This window comes from Prunus mume, linkage group LG2 (genome assembly GCF_029339155.1).
Source record: "Prunus mume cultivar Tortuosa linkage group LG2, ASM2933915v1, whole genome shotgun sequence".
Taxonomy (NCBI): Eukaryota; Viridiplantae; Streptophyta; class Magnoliopsida; order Rosales; family Rosaceae; genus Prunus; species Prunus mume.
In genome coordinates this window covers 23,919,678-23,940,655 of record NC_142699.1, presented here as the reverse complement: position 1 = coordinate 23,940,655, position 20,978 = coordinate 23,919,678, and the positions used below count along the sequence as shown (strand labels likewise).

Below are 20,978 nucleotides of genomic sequence, written 5' to 3'. Positions count from 1 at the left end.
GACCCATATGGCCCTCCCTGAGCTTAAGATTGCTTGCGAGTTTAACATCAAAGGGAAAGAATCCGTGCCGACATTTATTTTTCCGATCATAGAGCGGGGACCATGCATATACATAAATCTCTTGCCAAGAAGACCATTTGAATGTGCATGTATTATTTATTCTTCTGAGAAACAGCGGTTTTGACAAATACTTTACAAAATGGGTATCCAACATAGAAAACCAGGAAGCTAAGCTAATGCAATACTAAAACAAAACTGATTTCTGGCCACAAGGTTCTTATTAGCAGTGCACAGCCGAGCTGTTCTCTATGTGGCGCCGACTCATGCTAAGGCAGCCACCAGCGTCTGCCCACACCTTCTGTCTAGTCTGCAACTTCGTCTTCCAAGAACCAACTCCAACAACTCCTTGTGTGGAAAATAGTAAATGTAAATTGTAAAAATGAGCTCACCGCCATGAGAAAACGCTTACCTGTCACTGGAATATATCCCAGTATGTCTCTATATCTCCGTTACATGTAATTTCTCCTACCGGCCATTATGCTATTAAACCCACAAAAAGAAAGAGAGAATATTGTGCCCAGCGCTATCCTATATTGTTAAAAGGAAAAAATACCTCAAATTCTTTTGTAAAAGTAACTATAAAAAATTGCGAAGAAATCGGCTTGGTTCATTTTAAGTTCAAAAAGATATAATAACAATGTCATTAGAGTATGTTAAGTGGGGAAGAACTAGATCTGAAATCCGAATGTGAGGAATAACTAGGTGTTATTAACTGTGAATAGAATCACCTAATCCCTAATATTGCGTGGCCAGAAACTTCAAGTATATGTAGCAAGAACCAATGCCTCCATAGCACAAAGATGCAACATATTTAAATAAACCAAAACCAGGAAATTTATCTCTTCTTTTTTGAAAATGATCTGGTATGCTCAAATTAATCAAATTTCACTCAGAATCTTCAGACTTGCACCAAAAGGAAGACCCATACGCAATAAGGACCAACCCATACGCAATAAGGACCAATTTCTTTGTTGTATATGAGAAATCTATATTTTGTCGAGGCAACAAACACAGGGAAAGATGTATAATAGGGCAATCAACAGCCTGACAAGTAGGGCATGAAATCTAATGCTACCTCTCCAGAAAGACAAGCAAAATGCCTCCTGTTGACTTCTTTCGGGTCACGTTAATTTGAAGGCCACAAGACTAATGACGACTAATGATGTGAAACTACCAGGACGAGGAATGGGCAACTCAAAAAAGAACTACCTGCTCACCCCTTACAATCAACAAACCTTCTATCCCCAGTTCTAACACCATGAGACCTAATCAACCAAACCTGGGGGCTTCATATGCTTCTAACAGAAGCATCTGTTAAATCATAGATACTTCAATGACATAGAGACAATTTGACATCATATGAAAACCAGAAAGAAAAAAAGAAAAAAAAAGCAGACTACAGTAACCTTTTTAGCCAACTGGTAACATATCTTACGCGGTAACATACCCACCAGAATAGATGAGTTGATTCCAAAAGTAAAGGGTCTAACTCATAGAAACCAGAACCAACCTGTAAAATCTTTGCCAGAAGGTACTGGCTGACACAAAATGCATTGTATGATCCACAAAGACCACAAATACCATACCAGTTAATACAACTTGACACAGATCATGAAAAGGTAGAGTAACTCGATAACCGCTGCAACATGACGACGACAAGACTGACTTTCAGACACCCATATTGAGCAATGCTGGATGACAACTCTGGACCTTCTCAACCCTCAAATATGTCCTAGTACTCACTGGAACAGTAGACAATTATAAATTAACCGGTGCACTGGAAATAAAGAAAATTAAAGAGCTAGAATCAAAATCCATCTACAGTGAAAAAACAAATCAAGCATAGAAGGAAACCTTTGAAATTGATCCATTAACACATTTCAGAAAATATTATGCATATCAAGGTTGTAGCGTGTACACAAATCACCAAAAACAATGATGATTCCAAACAACCAATAGAGATCCAGAGCAAATGTCTAATACAACAAACCTGATCATTTTCATCCGGGGCAGGTGAAGGGGACTTCTTTGACTCGGCTGGTTTGTCTGCTCCACAGTTCTGTCTGTTACACTTTGTTCTGAATGGATAGTTTATGTTATTACATTTCTCACACTTCCAGCTACCTTCTGGCATTTTTTGCTCTGGAAACCAAAATTGTTATTGAAGTTAAACACGAGGAAAAAAAAGTTCAAAGATTGAAGAACAAACGAGGAAAAAGCCATCAATTAGGTGAAAATGAGGCATGGGATCAACTTACTAGAATTTTTGTCATTCTTTGCAGCCTGCTTTACAAGAGAATAGATCGCATGTCAGAAAAATCATAAAATATAGAAAATTTCATCCACAAGAAAGACATATAAATAAAACATACAGAAAAGAAAGGAAGACTCGCAAGAAAGACATATAAATAAAACATACAGAAAGAAAGGAAGACTTACACATATGCATATGTATAGAGAGAGAGAGAGAGAGAGAGAGAGAGAGAGAGAGAGAGTGTGAGACCTGAGATCCAGGCTTTGGGGTATTGCACTTCCTCATGTTGCAAACAGTTCTAAATGAGAAGTTGATGTTTCCACATTTTGGGCATGTCCAATCATTATCACGTGTAGCATCTAAATGTGCAATAAAATTGAACAATCAATGATCATTTAACTTAAGTTTTCCATGATGTCCAAAATGATTTGATGTTCACAGGAAGACTAAATTACTAACCTGCGCCCTTCTTTTGAGATTTATCATCTGGATAGAATCCTGGCCTTGGCCCCTGCACAAGAAAATTATACATAAATTGTACAACATCCAAGAGCACGAATTCTTTAGCAAGTTCACTAAAAATTATGGATCCTGTGGACTCCGGAAGGATGATATAGGAAAATTTTCGGATCCCAGAGAATACCAAATATAGTAAAAGGATGGATGGCATTATAAAATAGCAATAGAAACTATACGTCAACAAATTGTTCCAGGGCTTGACGATGCCTAAATATGGAGCATGGAAATCCAAAAGCAAATGCATACGAGCTAGTACCCAATTCTAACAATAACAGTAGACTTTTGTACATACCATAGGACCAGGGCCCATGGGCAGACCTAGGCCATACCGTTCCATCATAGGGGGCATACCATACATTCCACCTGCAAGATTAGAGAATAACGAATGAAGAACCATAAGAAACTAAAAACCTAAATGGAACCAACACAAGCAAGGTTACAGCAACATGGGAATATCACAGCACTGTAAATGGGAAAAAATTAATAAGAAAATATTCAATGTACTAATATATCCATAACCCCAGCAAGGAAAAAAAAATCAGAATCATCACACAGGGATAAATGAACAAAGCATACCATTTCCAATCATGGATCCGCTAGAATAAGGTGTTGGTCCAGACAAATGCAGAGGTCTGTAGGGGCTGCCCGTAGACAGGCGGCTGCCGTAGTTGTAATGATATGCTGATCCCCCAGAAAATGGAACATCATAGGGTGGAATAGATGATCCATTGAAGAGAGAGGAACCATATGGTGGGACACCAAGATACATTGAAGAGGGTGCAGCAGAACCCACATAGGGAGCAGCAGATGAGTAACCTTGTGGGGCTTGGAAAGGCTTAGCAGCAGATTTCTGAAGAAGTACAAAACTTGATCAAAACTTGATCTTGATATCTATATATAATAGAATTCCTCTAAACATAATATACAAATCTTGAAACCATCACATTCATAACCCTCGAAATAAAAAGGGGATACTAACATGTCAACCAAAATTAACAAAAAAATGTATTGTAACCATCACACTCAGCAAAGTAACATCCGTGTTTAGGACAGTTGTGGTCGGACTCTTACTGAGTTATGATCCGCTGGCCTTGGCTGAGTGCAATTACGCATATTGCAAGTAGTTCTAAAGGAAAAATTAACATTTCCACAGCTAGGGCAGGTCCAATCATCTTCCCTTCTACTACCTACAAACACCACATATAAGAATAATGAACTCCAAAATCATAACATCGAAAATTATACACATGGACTAAATCCCTAAAATACACATTCAAAGCATAAGGAAGCAATACACGCATATATACATTCCAGATCTTCTACTTACATAAACTTTGAGGCTCACAGGCAAAAATTATAATACCAACAGCAAAGCCGAATCAAAGGGACCTCAATGGACGAAAAATTAAAATTAAAATTATAAAAATGCATACCATCGGTTCTAGCACGCTTGGCTGCTGAAGAATTTCTGTTGTCAACCTGAACACCAAGAAATACGAAGCTTAAAGAAACCAACTTCGTCCGGCGCACTGAAAACCCTAACTATGGCTTCGTCGCAGTGATTTGGGGAAATCTCCAATGTAAAAAAGAGAGGGGTTGAGAGGAGAGGAGAAGCTCGATAAATTGAACGAAATGGAAGATGATTACCTGAGACATATCGGCGGCGAGATATTTGATTCGGATTCGAGTGCCAGGAGAATGCAGTTTACCCTACAACAGAAACGACGGTGGCGTTGGGTACTCTCGACAGAGATATTGTGAGGGTTTCTCTACGCGCACCGTTTCGCGTTATTACGTGTTGGATTGTGGGTCCCGCTATGATGGACGGTCCAGATGAAACTGACTAGGATGACCATTGAAAAAGAGCAACGCGTCCATTTAAACATGTAGCTTTTTTTTTTATTTTTTTTTTTTGTCATAAACATGTAGCATCTTTTGGAGCCACTTTTCATTCCTCCAAATCACAATACATATATGAAAAGAAAACAAAAAATCATTATAAAAAAAAATTAAAAGATATCTATCTCTAATCACATGTAAATATAAATAGCTACTTTCTATTAGAAGCATTATATTATATATATGCGCCAACCGAACTTTTGTACAAAAAGGCAAACTTACCACTTTAGAGTATTTTTAAAGGAAATGTTAAATTGCCACGTGGACATGAAATAATAATATATATATATATAAAGTTAATTTAACCAAGTAGTCAAATTTATGTAAGATTTGAAGGTTGGAAAATATATGTAAAAAATAACATATCAAAAAACTTGATGTCAAATATTCTTTTAATATTTTTTTAGTCATGGACAGATCCTACTATCATTTACTATATTTAAAAACATTATGCATTTTATGGGCTCCATTTGCTTTAAAAAATATAATAAAATAATATAATATTTGGCATTTCGGGTTGAGTTAAATTTTTTTTACTAAAATTGGGTTTAGTTCATGAGAAAAAAGGCTTGGGGATGATAAATCAATTGTTTTCTCATGTATTGTAAGTCGAGGCATAGGAAATGATTGCCTAGACCCTATACCTATAACAAGGGAATAATAAGGGGTGAGGAGGAGAACGTAACCTTCCTCCCCCTTTGGGTTTCATTTTCCCTTCACATGGGAAACTTGGGGAAAATGAGCCAGCATTAAATGCATATTTTTCATGACCATTTGTGCCATTAACAATTTAAAATTCCAATATAGCATTAAATGTATTCTTTTTTTTATTTCATATGAGTATAATTGAAAAATTAAACAAACTTTGTTTTACATTCTTATACAAACTAAACATGAAAAATGAAATAAAGCGGTATTTTCTGGTTACTTTCCCAGTATTTCCAAACCTATGAAATGAATCTTCCATTTTCCATCTCTTAGAGCACTTCCACTCTTGTAATCCAACACAGAAGAAAGGCCCCCAACAACCAACTCCGAAGGCCACTGCAATGAGTGGGCTCCATCAGCCTGGGGTTGCTAATGTTAGCATGACATCAGCGATCAATTTAAATACACAAAAAAAAATTAAATTAAATACCAACAAAATTTTTAAAAAATACCAAAAATTTAGATTTTTTTTTATAAATAAATACCATAGCTATGTTCTTCATTTCCCACATCAAAACTTCATACAAATTTCTCAATTCATATCTCATGTGAATAGTATTTGCATTTACTTGTTATGGCAATGGGTGAAAAAGCAAAATAAAAAACAGTAGGGCATTCACTATTCACATGAATAATGTATGCCCTTACTTGCCCTATTTCCATCCATTTGTCGTGGCAAAAAGCAAGGGTTGTTTACTATTTACATGAATAGTGTTTGCCCTAGTAATTCTTTTGTTAGTTTTCCACCCATTGCCATAACAATCCAATGACAACTACTATTCACATGAGATATGAGGAAGAGGAATTTGTATAGAGTTTTGATGTGAGAAGTTAAGAATATGGCTAGGTATTTATAAATAATTGAAATTTTTTGTATTTTTTTCAGAATTTTTTTCGTTGCTGACGTCATAGCCATCATGCAATAGCTTGGGTTGTTCTTGGCTTCGGGCCTACCAAGGCTTAGTGGAGTCCACGCCTTGCCTGGGTTGTTTTGTATAGCTGAAAACTGCTTCACGGGCCTAGGCCCCCTCTTGCCCAAACTGGGGGTGCAGTGAAATGGTATTAAGAAAATACATATGAAATTATTTCACATCAAAACTTTTATGCGAATCAAACGAGGCCTAAGTGTCAAATTGCCACATAAGTCATCAAATTCAAATTTAACACTTTGTATTTAATATTTCATTTGGAGATGCACTTTGTATTTGATATTTCATTTGAAGATGCTCTTAGCCAAGTGACATAATTCACATGTTGTATAATTAAGGGTGGCATGATCGCAACCCTTGCCCCGAACGCCCAGCGCAACCAACCAATAAATGCTAGTGCTCGGTTGTGTGTACTGGCTGATATGGTAGCAGCCCTGTTGACTGTTAACTTTGACTGCATGGGTGCGGATTAATGGCACTAGTGCAATGGTAACAGGAGCCCGGGAGAGAAACTCGAGGAAACGATTCAATTTTTTGGATTTGCAAAAAACCCTTTCACCATTTACTCTTCTGACTTTTAATTTAATATCCATGAAATCTAACCCCCGGGCCCGGCTCGTGAGTAATAGTTTTGAATGAAGTTTTGAGTTGTTAATGGTTTCAATTATTGACTTTTCACGTCGAATTAGAAATGAGAACTTCAATCAATATGGGTTCTTACAAAGTTTTTGTTGTACTTGTTCGAACTTTAGGAAGAATATGAGCAGGGAATACTGAAATACTGAACATTCTCAAGAACTATGAAGCTAAAATTCGAACACGAAACGCTTGGCATGAAGCTGACCAAGATGAAACACAGAGACCAAGTCAAGGAAACAACACACATTGCCTCAAAGGCAATCAAATGTTAAAACGAGTCCTAAGATTGCGCAAAAACAACCAAGAATTAAAGGACTTGGAATACTCCACTACCCCTCAGCAGAGGACCTTCACACTCTCATATGCTTAAACAAAGAGATTAGAGATTGATCCAACAACAGGGAATGTAAAGAAAATGATGGCCACAGCCGCGGCCATCAGACCGGCATGGTGGGGTCCGGGCTTGGTAATTCCATTAGAGTCGCCGGTCTTCACTGGTGCTGATTTTCCGGCGGGTGCAGAAGGAGTGGCCGTTGATGAAGCATTATTATTGAAGATAGCAGCCTCTGGTGAGCCAGCAGGTATGCCTAGAAGCTCTGGTGATTTAAAAAAACAAAAGCACAATGCAAAGTCAATTAGCTGTGCTTAGCATGTGGAACTTCAATTAAAGATGCATCTATCAAAATATATAGCACATTGAATTGTAGAACACTAATGCACCAGAGACCATGCGACCTTCGAGGATTCTTTTAACTTTAGGTCGGCATTTTCAAATCTCTCTTTAATAACGGCACATGCTAGCTAGGTGTCAATGTGATCCATCTTTTTGGTTGGGGGTTGGGGGGGTTGGGGGTTGGGAGCAGTGGCTAGGTGGGGCAATTTAGAACACGTTGGGGTGTGATGTGAGTTAATCTGAGCCGCAGGTGTCAATTGCCTGCCCATGCAGCTCGGCTAGACAGAAATGAAACATGTTTTAAGATTCTATACTTTGGTCGCAATTTTTGTCTGACCCAAAAAAATATAAAGAAAAGGAAAAAGAAACTCAATACTTGACAATGACCTCAAAGGAAAAGTGAAGGCTATATTTTTAACCCGGGTGATCTGCAAAAATATATTTTGTCCAAAATTTTGAAAGGACTGTTGAGCATATAATAATATACAAAATATTTTATTACTACCCAATTTTACTATTAATTATCATGTCACTTGGTTTTGTTACCTTGATGAGGTCTTTGTCTTTTTCCTTTTCTTTTTTTCTTTTTTTCTAAAATTTTCTTCTCTCTCTTCTCGTAAGACATTTATGTGCATTTTCGCACTTTCCTACCTACACTTAAAATGGTGGCCGAAACCGAAACCCTTTCACACCAACTAATCTATCCACATCAGCATATTAAAACTCAACACAAATAATCTAAATAAACACATTAATTACTAAGTATAAATTAACTTCCAATTAGTTAGGGTTGCATGCATCTTAAAACTATAATTAAGCACTTCTTCTGTCCTTAGTTATGGTCTCTAAACTAGAACTAGAACATTAATTATTTTAACCTTAAAACGAAAAACGACACCGTCTTCAGTCACAAATGAGAGAGAGAGAGAGAGAGAGAGAGAGAGAGAGAGAGAGAGGGGACGTGTACTCACTAGGACAGTCGCTGGCGCTGGCGTTTTTCAAGCTGCATGCAGTGGGGAGCTGAAGCAACTTGGCCACCTGGATCCCCATCTTCTTGATCTCGTCGCTGCCGCTGTTGGCCTGCTGCATGACGTAGCACAAGCACTCCGGCTCGCTGTCCCTTATACCCTTCACCGACTCGCAGCACTCCTTCGTCGGCGTCTCCGCCTTCCCCGTAGCGTAGTTCAGGCACACCGCCACCTTCTGAAACTGGTTGCTGCACTTCTGCGCCACAGTCGCGGCCGCACTCGCCTCACTCACCGAACCAACGATCAAAAGCAACGCCACCACCAACATCTTCCTCATCATCTTCTTCAACTAGCAAGCTTGATATGAAATTTAGAAGGTATGATATAAAGAAGGGAAAACGAAAATGTATGGAGGGTTTGGACAGACTTCGACTCTATTTAGCCTTTAATTTATTGAAGGAGGAGAAATGGGTGTTCTGCGCTTTTAATTTGGGACGTACAAGTCAGCATCATGGAAGGAGGCTGTTTTTATGGGGATTTAAATGGAGGCCCGTCGGGGTGGTTGGGGTAGCAATTAAAGCCTCTGCAATGCATGCAGCTGATGTTGTTGTTGGATTTGTGTAATTGTATTTGTATAAATGAGGGAAAAAGAGAGACGGAAGAGATGAGCTTTGCTTTTAATGAAGGAAGTTGAGCTGTTTCATCAAAAACAAAAACAAAGTTGAGCTGTAGCGCACACAGGTGTCGTGCACATTGGCCACGTGGCGGCTCCGTGATGTGCGAGATTTAGGAAGATAAGATGGTTGGAGTTTTCTCCTTATCAGGAGTTAGTTTTCGCAATCAACGGCTCAGATTGTGACCTGGTCATGTGAATAAGGCCATACGACAACAACTATTGATTGTAATTCATGGGCGCAGACCCCCATCAAAACTCAACCTAAATTTGGGCATTTTCACATTAGAAAGTCGAATATTTATTTGTATCATGGAAAAGTCGTTTACCGTCTTTAAGGGAAAAAATCATAACCCATGGTAAACTAAATACTTGATTTAATTTGTTGACTGTTTGTCCCCAAATGGAAAGTAATAATAATTAAAAACTAGTTTCAATAATGAATGAGTCACCATATACTAATGGTTGGAAATAAAAGTGCTAAATTGCTACAAAATAAACAAAATAAATACTATGAAAATACCTGCAGGATGACTCAATATGCCTATAGGAGGGTGAATAGACCAATTTAAGATTCTAATCAAATAAATAAAAATAAACTTCGGTAGCAGGATTGATATGGCTTATCAATCCTGTAACGTCTTGAGCATAAAATAAAAGAATACGCAGAGAATTATTTTACGTGGTAAAACCCCACCTCCTGGGAAAATCCACGGACTCTTCACCCAACACAAATCCACTATAGAACGATGATTACAAGAAGTACCGCACACTTATCCTAGACACATTCTAGATAATGTTTATCGACTCTTCAGAACTCAACTTCACATGGATGATCTTTGACACTCCTTATGTTGAACGCAATATCGCCACGATTGCTTCAAGCTCACCGAGGAAAACCGTCACCACGGTCTTGATGCCTTCAACCGTATGAGTCACCGACATGCATATGAATGCAATATGAATGATTAAAGTGTTTGATAAATCACCAAGTAAACATTGAACACTTGATGATTTATCTCAAATATACGCATAGCAGCTTTTCTTAGAATTCTATATGCTCAAAACAAATATCTCAAAAGCTGTAACCAAGAAGGAGATGCACGCCTTGGCTTTATACAACTGTGTTGTTATCTTCCAAGAGATGATTCAAAAAACTAAGGTATCACAATCGTGCCAAATCAGATTTGATTGAAATAAAGTCCTATTCTATTTCGTCATCTTTTGTACTATAAAGGATGATTTTCCAATCATCAATTGATATCCAACAAAACAGTGTATATCAATATGTAAACAACGAAGCCAAATAGGATATTCATTCAAACATCCTTTTCAAGTCCAAGATGATGAAAACTTAATAATTTAACTTAAACCGAAATAGAGTCTAACTAGGAAAATAATCTTAAGAGATAAAATCTAATCCTATTAAAAATAAGATCAAGATAAAAATACTTTAAGTGAAAAATAACTCCAATTAGGAATCCTATAATGAATGCATGATTATGTCATGATTTACCTGAGCTCAAGATTCTCATATGGTCGGGCATGCCTAAGTGTGGGGTTGAAAGAGTAGTGACAAAGCGTTCATCAACAATTCCTCACAAACTAATTTTCACCCTATACTAAGGTCTAGGAAATGCCAATACGAATTTTGTACTAACAATCTCCCCCTTTGGCATTTCCTAGACAAAACACCTATTACAACTCAAAAGAAATTACATGGGATTTAACAAATGAATTTTATTCTAAGCTTGAAGCCCTCAATCCCGCACATTATGAAACAACAAAACCAGTGAAGCATGTGGGAGAAATGTAATTCAAAGCAGAATTACAACACAACTCCCCCTTAATTTCATAACACAATCTCTCCCCTTTAATTCCACAACACAATCTCTCCCCCTTTTTGTCAGGAAATCCAAAGGGCAAAGAATGAACATAAGGGAGCATATATAAGAGGGAAAGAAAAAGAAAAAAATAATAATAATAAAAAAATCAGATTGCATTCCCAACATATAAAGACATAGAGAATAACCAATAAAGCATGTAAGAGGCTTTATCTTGAAAACAAACAGAAAATTCTTTTTTTTTTTTTTTTGGATAAGCGACAAGAAAATAGAGAACTAAAAAGAATAATGAGAAGTTGTGAAGAACCAAAACATACAAAAACAAAAGCAATACACTCAAGACAGAAAGCTCAAAACAATCAAGACATAAAACATACTGTAGATGCAGACCCAAAGTTCTCTTGAAGATATAATTATTTTCCATTCATAAACATGCCAAGTTTGTGGGTAAAGAATGAAAGAAGCAACAAACCCTTTGCTGTCTTGAACGCATGTGAAGCAAAGCATGTCAGTGGACAAACACACGATCGCACACAAGACTCACAAACTCATAGAGAACAGTAGAGGCATACCACAGTCATGGTGAAAGATAAAAAGGCATCAAATGAGTCTACCATCAAGGAGCAAATGTGTTAAATGAACTCTTTTTCAATTAAGCACAAAAATATGTCCACACAAAACGAATCCCACCAAAGATTGCACAAACACTAAGTGCATAGTAAGTATAAGAAGATCAATTTATATATATATATATATATATATTTTAATACGAATTTTGTGGCTCACTTTATCTAGCTTTCGACATGATCCATGTAACGGATGGTCAATCAGTGTGCTTACGTCAGATGATCTGGAGGCAATCGGGTGATGAAGCACCCTGGGAAATACTGATCCGAATCATGAAGGCTCCAAAGATAAGCAAGGATAGCAAACCATCACAACCTGCTGACTCGAACCTCGACGCTGGTTAGACAAGAGGCCCGGTTACTGAGCAATGAGTGGTTAACACCTTTTTTTTTTCTTTTTTTCTTTTTAAATTTTTAAATTTATTTTTATAAACAGATCAAGTACTTACGCACAGTAGTGTTATGGCAATCCAAAGAGAGACAAGCGCATGATAAAATATATTCAAAGGACTTCAAGGAAAAGAGTGTGGTGTGCAAAATAAAAATAAATAGATGGATAGATCATTTAATGAAGTTTATAATGCACCAAGACAATGGAAACCTTTGTGTGAAGCTGAGAGTGTAAGTTCTTAATATAGTGCAATGTCGAGCCCAATCTAAGATCAACAAATACGTTCAGACATCTGGATTGATACACCTTAACAATCCTTGCACGAGACAGATTTATAAACACAGAAATTAATTGAAATGTCATAAAACATGAAAGAGGCTTTGGCATGCAATAGACTTCAAATTAATCTAGAGCACATATACCTAAAGACTTTCTAAGAGTGTCAAATCGAAGATTATCCAAGGGTTTTGCAGCAATACATTTAAGATCCAAACTTTCTAAAGCAACGGGTTCATGCACAACATTAGTGGAGGAAGACATACAATTATGATTTTCCTTTTCCTCCAAACTAACTTTGTCTTAGTTGACGGCAAACAATGAAAAGAAGATAGTTTGGATAAGCGGTTTACCTCTTTCATAAGATTTGAAATCTTATGTTGGATACTTACTTTTCCACCCATGCCATGAGAATTTGAACGAACAAATTCGCTTCGAAGCTTATTGCATCTCGGTCTTATGTGCTCACGAGTTCCACAAAAGTGACAAATTGGAATAAATTTCTTGACTTCATGAGAGGCGAAGGTTCAATAGGTGAAGTGGATTTGACAAACTTTGTTTTAGACACATGAAGACTTATTACTTGGTTCAAATCTCAAGCCTCGTTTGTCACCATCTCTTCGTCCCATGCTAATCATCTTGTCAATTTTTTCTGCACCAATGGTTAAAGAAACAATCCTTTCTTTTGAATTTTAAGTTCAAGTTCAAGGGCTTTGTTGTCGGAAGTTAGAGAAGCAATTAATTTATTCTGATCAGTCAATTTTTTTGCAAAAACATCAATTTTTCGTTCATACCTGCACTTACCTTTTCGGAATCTGCATCAGGATTGAAACTCGTTTGCAATCCTGCAATTTTTCAGCTTCAAGACAAGAACTTCTTTGACGAGCTCACTATTTTGTTTATCGAGCTTCTGAGATGCAGCCAACAAATCATCATATTTGTTCATGATAAACTCAATATTTATACCTTTACAATCATCATCCTCACGTGATTCATCCAAGCTAACTCGTGGTTATAAGTGCAATCGCTTTTCATCATTCTCGCATTCCGATTCACTATCACTCCGAGTAGTATGCATTGCCTTATTCTTGCCATCCTTTTGTTTCTTTAAGGTGTTGGCACATTCAAGATATGTGTCCATAGCCTTCACATTCAAACATTTGACCTTTTCTCTTGGATTCTTTCGTTCATTTAACTCATAAATTTAGATCCACCATCAGTAGTTAACAAACCTATTTTTAGAATTTATACCTTTTGAATCTCGACTCCTTGGATCCTCGATTCTTGAGAAAGTTCATGAATCGTCTTGTGAGAATCGTTAATTCCTCATCACTGCAATCTTCATTTGAATGCCCATCATCTTCTTCATTCACAACCTTGAACGCATAACATTTTTGCTCTTTTTAAGAGGTAGATGTTTCATCTCATAGGTTTGTATGGACCCTATGAGTTCTTGAACTTTCAAGGTGTTCAAGTCACGGATCTCTTCAATAGCCGTGATCTTTGGTTGAAACCGTTGAGGCAAGGATCTCAAAATCTTTTCACAACTCTATCTTCTGAATTTTTCACCTAAACCTGAACAAGCATTCACAATTACACAAAGTTTAGCATAAAATTCAGAAAAAGTTTCATTCTCATCCATCATAAGTGTCTCAAACAGTAAAGTGTGCATTTGAAGCTTGGCTCCCTTGACAAGATTTGTTCCTTCATGAGTAACCTGCAAAATATCCCAAACTTCCTTAGAAGTATCACAAGCAGATATATATTCAAATTGATCGGAAGAGACAGCAGTAAATAAAGCATTTAACCCTTTGATTATTAGTGCTGTGTGACTTGCATGGTCCACCTCTCTAGTTTTGAGGACTGTGGTTTCTTCATCTCCTTTTCCGATCGTCTTTGTGGGTTTAGGAAATCCATCAACCACTGTGCTCCATACACGTTCATCTAAGGACCAAAGAAACGACTTCATTTTGGCCTTCCAAGCGCCATAGTTGTTGCCATCGAAATATGGTGGATGTGCAATTGAGCCGAGGCACGATCCATCCCGAGGTATGTTAGATCTTGCCGAGTATGTCCAGCAACCTGCTCTGATGTCAATTGAAAATACCTGCAGGATGACTCAATATGCCTATAGGAGGGTGAATAGGCCAATTTAAGATTCTAATCAAATAAATAAAAATAAACTGTAGCAGGATTGATATGGCTTATCAATCCTGTACGCGCTGGGCATAAAATAAAAGAATACGCAGAGAATTATTTTACGTGGTAAAACCCCACCTCTGGGAAAATCCACTGACTCTTCACCAACACAAATCCACTATAGAACGATGATTACAAGAAGTACTCGCACACTTATCCTAGACACATTCTAGATAATGTTTACCGACTTCTTCGTAACTCAACTTCTTCACATGGATGATCTTTGACACTCCTTATGTTGAACGCAATATCGCCACGATTGCTTCAAGCTCACCGGAGGAAAAACGCCACCACGGTCTTGATGCCTTCAACCGTATGAGTCACCGACATGCATATGAATGCAATATGAATGATTAAAGTGTTTGATAAATCACCAAGTAAACATTGAACACTTGATGATTTATCTCAAATATACGCATAGCAGCTTTTCTTAGAATTCTATATGCTCAAAACAAATATCTCAAAAGTTGTAATTCAAGAAGGAGATGCACGCCTTGGCTTTATACAACTGTGTTGTTATCTTCCAAGAGATGATTCAAAAACTAAGGTATCACAATCGTGCAAATCAGATTTGATTGAAATAAAATCCTATTCTATTTCGTCATCTTTTGTACTATAAAGGATGATTTTCAATCATCAATTGATATCCAACAAAACAGTGTATATCAATATGTAAACAACGAAGCCAAATAGGATATTCATTCAAACATCCTTTTCAAGTCCAAGATGATGAAAACTTAATAATTTAACTTAAACCGAAATAGAGTCTAACTAGGAAAATAATCTCAAGAGATAAAATCTAATCCTATTAAAAATAAGATCAAGATAAAAATACTTTAAGTGAAAAATAACTCCAATTAGGAATCCTATAATGAATGCATGATTATGTCATGATTTACCTGAGCTCAAGATTCTCATATGGTCAGGGCATGCCTCGGAAGTGTGGGGTTGAAAGAGTAGTGACAAAGCGTTCATCAACAATTCCTCACAAACTAATTTTCACCCTATACTAAGGTCTAGGAAATGCCAAGTGCTACGAATTTTGTACAAAATAAACATACTACACATAAAACAAATTTTTACAAAAAGAGAATTGAATTAGAAGAACTTTAATTGAGTCGAGACAAGTGTTGGACATTTTGACCTTAAGATGAATTACGCCCCACACTGGTGCTTATGGTTCACTAGCGTTCGTCTCCCAGGATACAACGACTCCCCTCCTTGTAAAAAAAGCACTGCAATTCACAAGGAACTTTGAACCAAATTATGTAGGAATCTCTCTTTAAGAAAACTCTAATGCTCTCTATATATGAAAGTTTGTATGTAGAGAATTAAACTGAAGTTTTAATAAAACTGCATGAGAATTGCTCTATTTATAGATGATGAAATATCATTTCCAAAAAGGTATCCCAATTTGAAAAGGCAAACAATGCATCCATTGGTATGAAGAGTTGTCACCCCAAACAATGCATCCTTTGGTTTGAAAAGTTGTCACCCCCTATGTGAAGATGTCTTTAACCCAAGAGTCATGTCTTTAACCCAATGAATTTTATTAATTTCCATTCAAATCAGAAAATTAATATTAGTTAATATTAATATTAAATTTCCAACACTAATAACCTAACAATAACAAACACCGACAGTTGTTTTTAGAGGTACAATGTTGGTGTTAGATTTTTGTAGGACACTACCATTTCATCGCTTAAGCCTTGTTTGGTGGGCTGGACTAGACTGATTAGGATTGGGCTTGGAGTGTTGGATTGGTTTGGCTTGGATTAGATTAGATTTTAATAACTTGTTTGGTACATTAAGTTGGGCTAGACTGCACTGGACTAAAGTCCAGTCCGTTGTTTGGTACAAATATGGATTGGACTACGTTGGACTTCAAACAAAATTTATTTTTAAAATTTATTTTAATAACATTAAAATTATTTAATATCAGAAATAATTAAATTTAATATGTAAAAAAATGTACACAAATTTAACAATAAGATCACATGAAGATATCATAAAAATAGTCCTAAAATTCACAAAAATACATTCAAATATACTGCCTTTGTTGGTATCACCATCTTCACCAATCTCCACTCTTGAAGCCATTGAAGTTTCAAATGATTCTGCAATTTTCTTAAAGGTAGTCCCTTTGCTATCTCCTCTCACTCTTCAAATTCAAATCCAAAAATAGCAAAAGTCAAAGAAAACCAATATGAAATCAGTAAAAGTGATTCGAACCAGATCTTCAAAATTTGATCTTCACTTGAAATCTATTCCCAATAGAACTATGAATCGAAACCTAACAATACAATCTGAAGACCAAACAAGAAAAGAATAAAAACTGGTGATTAGGATGGATATGAAGCTATGAAGAAAATCAAAATTGGCGATTAGGATGACCCAAAACAAAAAAAATTAAATTGAAACAAAAGAAAAAAATCAACAAACAATATCCAGTCCATAATGTATTTTAAACTCACCAAACAATAGATTGGACTCATATCCATTTTAATTGGATATATTCAATCCAGTCTAGCCCACCAAACATGGCCTTAGTGGATAGCGACAATTTGATTTCACAATACGCAATTGGAGGGCTTATAAGTACTGTGGTCGTTTTATGGGCCAGCCATGAAAATATTGAATTGGACTTCTGACTTCGGAATAGAACTTGGGTCGCGTCTTGTTACATTTGAAAGCATCATTTACACCCTTAATCCTAATGAAAATTACTTATCAAATTGTCTGAAAACCACCTTCCATTCTTTTGGGTCTGAAAACCAGCTTCCTTTTCTACTTTATTTGGTAAATGCATATATATATATATATTCCTTTCCATAAGGGTATGAAATCCTTATCCTCTGCCACACTCATCTCTTTTCACCTGCAAATTGATATTTGGCCTCAAACAACACAATAAAATTTGAAATTGAAGCAACATCATGAATTGAATGGGCAATACCAAGCCCCAGTATCTAAAATTAAATCCCTTCCACTATTTAAGGAAAAATCCGTACGCCTTCGCCTGAATTTGAACTGTACTTGCAGTAATAGCAGCACAGTATGGGGTGGGGATAAGGCAAGTCCACGTGCCCATTTCTGAGTTGCCATTTCAAAACTGATGATGGAAAAATATCAAAGCTTCGTTAACTTTTGCGCACCCAATCCAATGCCAGACCAGACAAAACATGATTTACGGCGAAAACGTGCATATCGTATTACCCACTCCCTCGCTAATATTTAACTAATGTAGTGCAGAGGTGTCGTTACTTTCAAAATCTTTGTCAAAATTAACCTTTGCCTCCTCTCTACGAGTCTCTCATTCCCATTCTCCAACTTTATATATCATGAGTTCATAACCCAAACCCCCTCCTCAATCGCCAAATCCTAAATTCCAGTTTATTTACATTATTCGACACATTTTCCTTTCCTTTTTTTTAAAAAATAAATAAATAAATTATCAAAGTTATTGATAACATGAAGGTTCGCAGTTCTTTGTTGGACAGGCCCGGGTTCCTCGCCGTGGTTTTGCTTATCCTCATCGGCGTCGGGCTCGTCATCTCCAGTTTCAGCCGAATGGGGACCTCGATGCTTTGCTCGCTGGCGGGCCCCACATTTCTCCGAGCCGTAGACGAGAACTACTCGCCTACGGGGATCCAGCTCCAAGCCATTCTCCACTACGCCACGTCGCGCCAGACCCCGCAGCAATCGCGCGGCGAGATCGGCGTCTCCTTCGAGGTCCTCAAGGCTCGCGCGCCGTGCAACTTCCTCGTGTTCGGTCTCGGCTTCGACTCGCAAATGTGGGCGTCGTTCAATCCACGCGGCACCACGCTGTTCCTGGAGGAGGACCCCAAGTGGGTCCAGACCGTCCTCAAGGACGCGCCGCATCTCCGGGCGCAGACGGTGCGCTACCGCACGCACCTCAAGGAAGCGGACGGTCTCCTATCCTCGTACCGATCCGAACCGTCGTGTTCTCCGTCCGAGGCGGTCCTGCGTGGCAACGCGCAGTGCAGGCTGGCGCTGAACAACCTGCCGGACGAGGTGTACGAGAGGGAGTGGGACCTGATCATGATCGACGCGCCACGCGGGTATTTCCCGGAGGCGCCGGGGCGGATGGCTGCTATATTCTCGGCAGCTGTGATGGCGAGGAGGAGGCAGGGATCTGGTGTGACGCACGTGTTCCTGCACGATGTGAATCGGAGGGTGGAGAAGGTGTATGCGGAGGAGTTCCTGTGCAGGAAGTACTTGGTTAAGGCCGTGGGGAGGCTCTGGCACTTTGAGATTCCCTCCGCCGCTAACGCGACGGAAATTGACGGCGAACGCTTTTGCTAACACGCGGCGCGGGCAAAACTGTTTACAGCATTGGGTGCTCAAATTTTTTTTTTTATTTGACCTTTTTTATTATAAAAATTATAAAGCGGTTTACAGTATGATAATGGACATTTCATTCAACACCGTACTACTCCGAATGAAATGATTCGTAGCGGGGTGTAAGGGTAAAGATTCGGCGAAAAGGAAGATAATTTTAATTATGACACTGGAGAATAATTGACTTGTGAACAGAGTCATTAGTGAGTTGGACTTTTGTAGGATGCTCTTAAGGCTTTAGGGGTTGAATTGGAACGTGCATTATCCTCTTGTTACACCAATCACGCAGTATTATTAATTTTTACGTTATAATAAAGTTGATAAAACATTACAAAATAGTTTATTTTTTATTTTTTTTAAGAGATACAAAAGAGTTGATAAATATATGTGCCATGTGCAAAATTTATTCTCATTACCCCACTAGGAATTTATTTTTTTAATGATCTAGTGGGGTGGTGTAATTTGACATTCGTTGTTACTTTTAATGATCTCATCAAAACTAATTATTCTCATTACACCACTAGGAATAGGAATACGAATTGTAGTCCCGTTTGGTTCACGAAACAAATTTAAGGAGAAATTACTTCTTATGTCATTTATCAAGAGATGGGAAATGAAAGAATCTTTTCCTACATTTGGTAATGCTGAGAAAGTAACTAGGAGATTTCACTTTATTTCCTCTCCCATATTTGTTTTGAGTATGAATGGATAACAAAGTTTGTATAATTTTCTAGTTATACTCATATTAAATCAAATATTAAAAAAATGCATTTAATGATACATTATAATTCTAAATAGTTAATGGGGACAAAATGGTCATGAAAAATGTGCATTGAATGTTTGCTCATTTTCCCAAATTTTCTCATGATGAGGGAAAACAAAACCCAAGTTGAGAGGAGGGCTTTCCCTTTACTTTCCATAACATTTCTCATGCCTAGACTTACCAAACATGAGAAAATAATTGATTTCTCGTCCCCAAGCCTCATTTCCCATGAACCAAACGGGGCCATAGTGCTTTTTAACTGATACAAAATTAAAAATCTTTACTACTTAGGGGGATAAAAAAAAACTTAGTTGTAGTATCCCAACTAATAATAATATGTCACATGGAAGTGTTATCACGTGTGTCATAAGTATTATTGGTCGGGGTACAACAAGATAGTGTTTTTTTGGGCTTCATGTAAGTCTTTTTGAATATGAGAGCTAAAAAGTCGTGGGTGCACAGTGTTGTGGAACATCATAGAAGCCTAAACGAAGAAGAATTTGGTGTTTGTTTTCATATAAGATGACTTAAACACATGATTGAATAATTGTGATTGATATTTTATTTCTTCAAGAAGAAGATATATATATATATATATATGGGGATTCGTGGCACTATGTTTTTAACACAAATTTCACATCTTTAGATTAACCCACTATCAATGGATGAGATTAAATCTAAACTAATTCTTTCTTTTTTAAATTATTATAAACTAAAATTAATTTTAATTAAATTCACCACTCTATTTTCTCTCTCTTCATTTATATTTTCACATTCTCCCATAAGAAAATTGCAACTGTGAGATGAAAAATCATTTATTTCCCACTGTGCCTTTATGGGGTAATTTTTTCCTTTTCACATTCTCCTTATCCTCCTCTTTCATCTGCAACCTAAACTTGAAACTATCCACCAAAAAATACTCAAACTTGAAACAAAAGGAAAGTAGGACAAAGTTTTTATAGGTAAAATTTTATCAGACTTTACGTGAATCTTCACATGCATCATGAATGCATGTATACGATTTGTCTTCAAATGCTTCCAAATTAAAATGATGATTACGTTGAATCTTGAGAAATGATTTAGAGAAGCCCATTTTTACAAAACTAAAATGCTATGTGAATCTTTTTAATATGTACATCTTAGATTATAGGTTTTCCATTAGTGATCACTGCGATTGGGGATGAGATTTTGGCGA

The 20,978-nt window shown here is 37.2% G+C and overlaps 3 protein-coding genes across 7 annotated transcripts; 1 reads left to right on the top strand and 2 right to left on the bottom strand.

The window, feature by feature from the left end:
• Nucleotides 1-393: 393 nt before the first annotated feature.
• On the bottom strand, nucleotides 394-4,612 carry LOC103322078 (Ran BP2/NZF zinc finger-like superfamily protein). Of its 5 annotated transcripts, none has more exons than XM_089045559.1 (10): nucleotides 4,481-4,612; nucleotides 4,267-4,312; nucleotides 3,905-4,020; nucleotides 3,410-3,683; nucleotides 3,126-3,196; nucleotides 2,774-2,825; nucleotides 2,564-2,673; nucleotides 2,319-2,346; nucleotides 2,051-2,202; nucleotides 394-588 (listed from the first exon to the last, which is right to left on the bottom strand). In XM_089045559.1, the coding sequence occupies exons 1-10, from the start codon at nucleotides 4,487-4,489 to the stop codon at nucleotides 544-546; spliced, it is 903 nt and encodes a 300-aa protein (XP_088901685.1). In that variant the 5' UTR covers nucleotides 4,490-4,612; the 3' UTR covers nucleotides 394-543. The 5 variants fall into 5 exon arrangements, with proteins under 5 accessions (XP_088901685.1, XP_088901686.1, XP_008222175.1 ...); XM_089045560.1 differs by having other exon boundaries at nucleotides 396-588; nucleotides 2,319-2,343; XM_008223953.3 differs by lacking the exon at nucleotides 394-588 and adding an exon at nucleotides 1,468-1,802.
• A 2,528-nt stretch (nucleotides 4,613-7,140) lies between these two features.
• On the bottom strand, nucleotides 7,141-9,127 carry LTPG1 (glycosylphosphatidylinositol-anchored lipid protein transfer 1). The gene is made up of 2 exons (XM_008223946.2): nucleotides 8,653-9,127; nucleotides 7,141-7,604 (listed from the first exon to the last, which is right to left on the bottom strand). The coding sequence occupies exons 1-2, from the start codon at nucleotides 8,987-8,989 to the stop codon at nucleotides 7,375-7,377; spliced, it is 567 nt and encodes a 188-aa protein (XP_008222168.2). The 5' UTR covers nucleotides 8,990-9,127; the 3' UTR covers nucleotides 7,141-7,374.
• An 8,751-nt stretch (nucleotides 9,128-17,878) lies between these two features.
• On the top strand, nucleotides 17,879-19,358 carry LOC103322076 (glucuronoxylan 4-O-methyltransferase-like protein (DUF579)). Its single transcript, XM_008223945.3, has one exon. The coding sequence runs from the start codon at nucleotides 18,130-18,132 to the stop codon at nucleotides 18,982-18,984; it is 855 nt and encodes a 284-aa protein (XP_008222167.1). The 5' UTR covers nucleotides 17,879-18,129; the 3' UTR covers nucleotides 18,985-19,358.
• Nucleotides 19,359-20,978: the final 1,620 nt, after the last annotated feature.